General features: G+C 43.8%; 1 protein-coding gene across 1 annotated transcript; it reads left to right on the top strand.

The window, feature by feature from the left end:
* Window positions 1–947: 947 nt before the first annotated feature.
* LOC131190710 (uncharacterized protein K02A2.6-like) lies at window positions 948–3,322 on the top strand. The gene is made up of 2 exons (XM_058168066.1): window positions 948–2,160; window positions 3,249–3,322. Exons 1-2 carry the CDS (start codon window positions 1,485–1,487, stop codon window positions 3,320–3,322), a joined length of 750 nt encoding a protein of 249 aa, XP_058024049.1. The 5' UTR covers window positions 948–1,484.
* The last annotated feature ends 3,167 nt before the right edge of the window (window positions 3,323–6,489 follow it).

The raw sequence follows: 6,489 nt of genomic DNA, 5'->3' as shown, positions 1-6,489 counted from the left end.
AAGCCAGGGAATACTAGTGCCCTATAGTCACCCCAGTCAAACCGGACGGATCGGTCCGGATTTGCGCTGACTACAAGGCAACACTCAACAAAGCATTGCAGAAGAGTGCATACCCCGTCCCAGTAGTGCAACACTTGCTGCACTCATTAGGACAAGGACAGGTTTTCGCCAAACTCGATTTGGCTCAAGCCTATCAGCAGTTACCCGTAGATAGCAGCACAGCCGAAGCGCAGACTATTGTCACGCACCGGGGTGCTTTTAAATGCACCCGGCTACAGTTCAGAGTTAATGTGGCTCCGGGGTTATTTCAGAACCTAATGGAGCGATTATTGCAGGGTCTACCCGGGGTGGTACCATATTTCGACAATGTATTGGTATCAGCTGAAAATTTAGAGGAACTAGGGGTAAGACTAAGGAAGGTTTTGGGCATTTTCAGGTCTGCCGGGCTTAAAGTTAAGCTGAACAAATGCCAGATCGGGGTAGGATCCGTAGAATTCCTGGGCTACCGAATAGACAGGGAAGGGATTCACCCCACTGAGAGCAAGGTACGGGCCATCAGGAAGGCCCCAGCTCCCCAAAATAAAACGGAGTTACAGGCTTTCTTAGGACTTGTCAACTTCTATGCGGTATTCTTAAAGAACAAGGCAACTATAGCCGAACCGCTACACAAATTACTAGCAAAGAACGCTGTTTGGTCCTGGGGGAAGGCAGAAGCTAAGGCATTTGAAGGGGTGAAAAACCTTTTGTCCAGCGATAGCCTCCTTATTCAATACAATGGCACGTTGCCATTAGTACTAGTTTGTGATGCATCTCCCTATGGGGTGGGGGCTGTGCTCAGCCACAGATTGCCAAATGGAACAGAAGCCCCTATAGCATATTATTCCCAAACAATGTCCTCGGCCGAGAGGAACTATAGCCAGCTAGATAGGGAAGCATTGGCTATAGTCTCCGGGGTTAAGAAATTCCACGAATATGTATTCGGACGAGATTTCGAAATAGTCACGGACCATAGACCCCTACTGGGCCTATTGGCGGGCGACCGCCCAACACCCGTTGCACTTTCGCCCAGACTGACCCGATGGACTATCTTCCTAGCGGCATACTCTTACAAATTGCTTCACCGCCCAGGAAAGGACTTAGGGCATGCGGACGCTCTGAGTAGGTGCCCGTTACCAGAGACTATCGAAGACCCAACCCCGGGGACACCCGTCCTGCTAATTGACTCTTTGGACTCTGGCCCAGTCACATCCAAGGAGGTGGCTAGGGCATCTTACAAGGACATTACAATAAGGACTGTAATTGGTTGGGTACAAAGGGGATGGCCCGCTGCGCCGGGCGAGCGTTTCAAAGACTTTGTGAAAAAACGAGCAGAACTATCGGTTCAAGGGGGGTGTCTGTTATGGGGGGATAGGGTGGTGATCCCGGAGAAATTACGAAAAAATGTATTGGAACTTCTGCATGTGGGCCACCCGGGGATCGTGAGAATGAAGGGTTTAGCGAGGAGCTATGTGTGGTGGCCCTTGATGGACAAGGAAATTAGCGACAGGGTAGGGAAATGCCAATCCTGCCAAGAGTCAAGGCCACTACCCCCTACGGCCCCAATTAGAGAGTGGGAGAAACCCCAGGGGCCATGGTCTAGGATTCACATCGATTTTGCCGGGCCATTCCACGGGCAAACCTTTTTAATAGTAGTAGATGCCTACTCAAAATGGCTAGAAATCATCCTCATGAGATCCACGACGGCCGAGGCAGTCATCTCAGTCCTGAGGCACCTATTTGTAACCCATGGGTTGCCCGACACCCTAGTTTCCGACAACGGCCCGCAATTCACGGCAACCCAGTTTGAGGGGTACTTGGCGGAGGAGGGCATCAGACATGTCCTCTCGGCGCCTTTCCACCCGGCGACGAACGGACTTGCAGAACGTTTCGTTCGGAGCGCCAAAGAAGCGCTATCGAGGATTAGGCCAGGCGATTGGCAAACAAAAATCGATACCTTTTTAGCAGTCCAACATAGAACCCCCTGTGTGACAACTGGCCGCAGCCCGGCGGAACTATTGATGGGTAGGAAGCTCAGGTGCCCGTTAGACCGCCTAAACCCAACCTACACCCCAGATGGGTACAAGGGGGCACACGGTAAAACTAGAGAAATGACAGTGGGTGACCCAGTGTGGGCGCACAACTATAGCGAGGGCCCAACATGGTTAAAAGGGACAATTCTTGGAATAACCGGGCCAAAATCATATCTAGTAGATATGGAGGATGGCCGGGTTTGGAGACGTCACATAGACCAAATAAGAAAACGAATAGCAAGTAAAACAGAAACAAAGCAGCCAGGCCCTGACTACCAAATGTTTGAATTTACAGCTGACTCAAACCCGGGGCGAACGGGGGACTTATCTGAGTCCGATGAAGTCCAGCGACGCCAACCGGTTCCTCCTGAAGACAGCAGGGACGACTCTGCCAATAATCCAGGGCTGGATGGCCTAGAGGAGGAGCTGGGAGGAACTAACAGTCCCTCCGGCCAGCTCGACTCACTCCCAGAAAGTGAATTGCGCAGGTCCGAAAGAGTTAGGAGACGCCCTGTCTACTTGCGTGACTACGTAGAGAAATAAGATGCTAATTTTATGTAAATGTGGGTACAATGCGTTCTGGGAGGGAAGGAGTGTAATGTATCTTTAAAGTTTTGGAGGGAAATTTGGGAGGGAACAAGCACGTTGCTGATTGGTTGAAGCCTCAGCCAAAACTGTATATAAAGAGGGGTTTTGCCGGATGTCTTTTGCTGGGTTCACTATAAACTGAAGAGCTGTTGTCACTCACTGGTCTCCTGCCTCTTTATTGCCCGAATTTAACACTTTTCAGCCTACCTAGGCTGCCTTTCCCCAACACAAGGAGACCCTAGCAATCTACAATCTAACTTGCAAAGGAAGGGTTTAAAAAAAACAGTTGCATAAGGTAAGCTTGGTTAAATGTCTTTATCATACCTTTCTCCATCTAGCATCTCTAGTCAAGATATGACAGATAGTAGAGGAAATGACAGATCTGCTGAAGATCTTAAAAGCCATGAGAGTCAAACCAAAAAACAGGTTTAGATAGATAAATGACCTGAACTGGCATAAGACAGGAAAACATTTCTTTCCATTTGCTTTGTAATGGATCTAGGAATCTGGTGACATGTCCCAAGTTTAGTCCATCACACGACTTCTTTTTTCCATATAATGTTCATTTTACCAATGTTTTTTTCCCATCAGGACCCAAAGTAGACATTATTGATTGGAATCTCCAACAAGAGGCAGGGGGGGAAATGGGCACAGTGGTGTCTTGATGCAAACTCTGTGATTTACACCTTTGTGTTTCATGCTCAGAAACCCATACAAAAAGCTGGTGTTTGCATCATAATGCCACTATGCCAATGTTATTATTTTTTTTTATAAAATCTAGTTTATATATATACCTATCCTATCAGGAAACAAAGTACACACTGAATTAATGTGAGTCACAACCTTTTCTCAATATACTGTAGGTTGGCTAGAAAATGAGTTTAAAACAAAAGAAACAAAATAAATAACAGGCATTCCCTAACTTATTCTGTACTCATACTTTTCCTGCCATTCATTCATGCTGCCAAGGAGCCCTTTGACCAGGGGTGGGCAGCTATGGCCCCTTTATGACCTATGGACTTCAACTCCCAGAGTTCCTTCCTTCCTTCCTTCCATCTTTCCTTTCCTTTCCTTTCCTTTCCTTTCCTTTCCTTTGTTGCCCACCCCTGTCTTAGACAAAGCTGATCCTTAAATAGGAAACTAACGCTTCTGTTCACAAGAAAATAGTCAGCCATTTGTTTTGTTTGGAACTTCCTGTCCATACCACTTTATTTGCCAAGTAACTTAGCTTAGCATTTGCTGAGGGCCTCTTGAGCCCTGAAGCAGATTCTAAGGTAGACCTTTTTCTCACTTTTTCAAATTTGACCAGGTCAAGTTTGTTACACTTTGGCGCACTCTCTATCAAATGAAGAGTGAGTCTTCTTCCAGTGAGCAAAACAAGTACACGTTCTCCTGGCTCTGCATTGCATGAAATGCTAACTGAAGCTTTTTATTGTTCTGCCCTCAAAGATGTTTAGCTCTCATCATTGATCTTCTCATAAAAGGCTGCATAGCAAGCATGCAAGTAGTTCTGATCTTTCTTAGAACTTGCCTAGAAAATCACAGTGTCTAGAGTTCAGATAAACAGCAAATGAGGATGTCAGGCATTCTGTGGGCAAGCTAATGTAGGGTTCGTCTTGGTAGAGAAACAATAAACATGAGATAATGCTAACTTTTCCCTTGTAGGTTTTTCACTGCTCATCTATCATGAGAGATCAAATCACTCAATTCTAAAGCAACTTAACCCTGATTGATCTTTGAAAGGACAGATACTGAAGCTGAAGCTCAAATTATTTGACTACCTAGTGAGAAGAAAGGACTCATTGGAAAGGAACCTGATACTGAGAAAAATTGAGGGCAAAAGCAGAAGGGGACAGTACAGGATGAGATGGTTAGATAGTATCATTTATTTATTTATTATTTGAATTTTTATACCGCCCTTCTCCCAAAGGACTCAGGGCGGTGTACAGCCAAGATTAAAACAATTAAATATACAAAATTAAAATATCAATTAAAATACATATTCAATAATGGCCAAATTAAAACCGTCAAATTGGCCCAGACTAAAATACCCCATATAAAATTACTAAAAATTCAAAATTTGAAAATTTAAAATCAAGCCAGTCCCGCTTGGATAAATAAATAAGTTTTCAATTCATGGCGAAAGGTCCGAAGGTCAGGTATTTGGCGCAAACCGGGGGGAAGCTCGTTCCAGAGGGTAGGTGCTCCAACAGAGAAGGCCCTACCCCTGGGGGCTGCCAGCTGACATTGCCTGGCGGACGGCACCCTGAGAAGACCCTCTCTGTGAGAGCATACGGGTCGGTGGGAGGCATAAGGTAACAGCAGGCGGTCCCGTAAGTCCTGTAATCATCAACACAATGAACACAAATTTGGGCAAACTCTGGGAGACAGGAAAGGGCAGGGGAGCCTAGTGTGCTATGGTCCATTCAAAGAGTCAAATACAACTTAGTATGACTGAATAAAAACAAATCATGGAAAAGTGATTCTTCTGCACTCACTTCTGCACTCACTTTCTGCACATCACTTCCTCATACAGGTATGCACTCAGTTTGGGATATTTTCCAGGGTGTGTAAAATGTAGTAAGTCCTCCAATCATATTATTTTGCCAAAACTGGATCCAGAGAAGAGAAGGGGCAATCAGTCTGCCATGAATTCACCATGTCCAAACCATAGTTCAAGCTAAAATCATGGCACTAAGGAATTTTCTGGGACAAATTGGTTAGGATGAAGATGGTCGTGCATTTATTTGCCACAAGCATGTATTTTCCTCCTTTTCCAAGAGACATATTTACTTTTAAGTTTCAGAACATTTTTTTTCTGGTATTTCTGCCAAATATATGCCAAAATAACCAGATTCTTAGGTATTCTGCACTTGGACCAAGGTGAAGAGAGTAAATTCCATTTCCTGATCTTCTCCAGACACTCAAATATGTTAGGCCATTCTATGAAATTGGTGGCATTCTTGCCACCAATTTGTCCTAAGGAACAATTGGCCCTCACAAAATGCAGATATTTGCATGCTTTAGAAATATTTGCAAGAGAAAGGGCAGAAAGCGTTTCAAATAAACAATCTTGGCACAAGATAAATAGTTAAGTTCAGTTGTTTTCATCCGGAAATCCCTAATCCTGTAGGTAATATTAGTAACAGAGCATCTTTGTCTAAATGGGAAGCAGAATAGGTGTTTTTTTTCACATATCTCGGAACTGATTCAAGGTTGGCCACATATAATATTCCCCCAGTCCATTTTCTTCAGCAAGTTCTGTTCTTGCAACTCTGGAATATGGAAAGGTTCACAGAACTGAAAATTGAATCCTTCCGTGCATTTCATTTGCTTTGTATAAAATTAAATTCATGAATGATGTTTCAAAGGAAAGTCATTTTTCTTTATTTGTGTACTTCTGAATTTCGGTTGACAAAAAGCAGCCTCTTGACATAGCCAATTAAAATGACTAGTTTCTTCACAACCTGCTATCCCTTTACCAAGCAACATCTCTATTTTATTTAAACAAGTTTTAAGATATATACATGAGTAGCCACCCACACAGAAACAAACACAGTTTTTACATGTATATATGCATGTGCACATATAAGCCGACAGACAAGAAAATAAATATTCTATATGTATTAATATATTCCGCATTGTGCCCTTTCATAAATATAAACTTGTGATGTAAGAAAGGGTGGCATATTTTATTTTCATGAGTAAAGAACGACTACATAACTCACAAGTGGCAAAGCACAGCTATGCCATTAATGGATTGTGTGCAGGCAGCCTTACTGAATGAAAATAAAAATCTATTATGCTGCCCATCATAACATATTATATATAC

This window comes from Ahaetulla prasina, chromosome 2 (genome assembly GCF_028640845.1).
Source record: "Ahaetulla prasina isolate Xishuangbanna chromosome 2, ASM2864084v1, whole genome shotgun sequence".
Classification (NCBI taxonomy): domain Eukaryota; kingdom Metazoa; phylum Chordata; class Lepidosauria; order Squamata; family Colubridae; genus Ahaetulla; species Ahaetulla prasina.
Note: the sequence above shows the minus strand (reverse complement) of the source record. Positions and strands in the feature narration are given on the sequence as shown.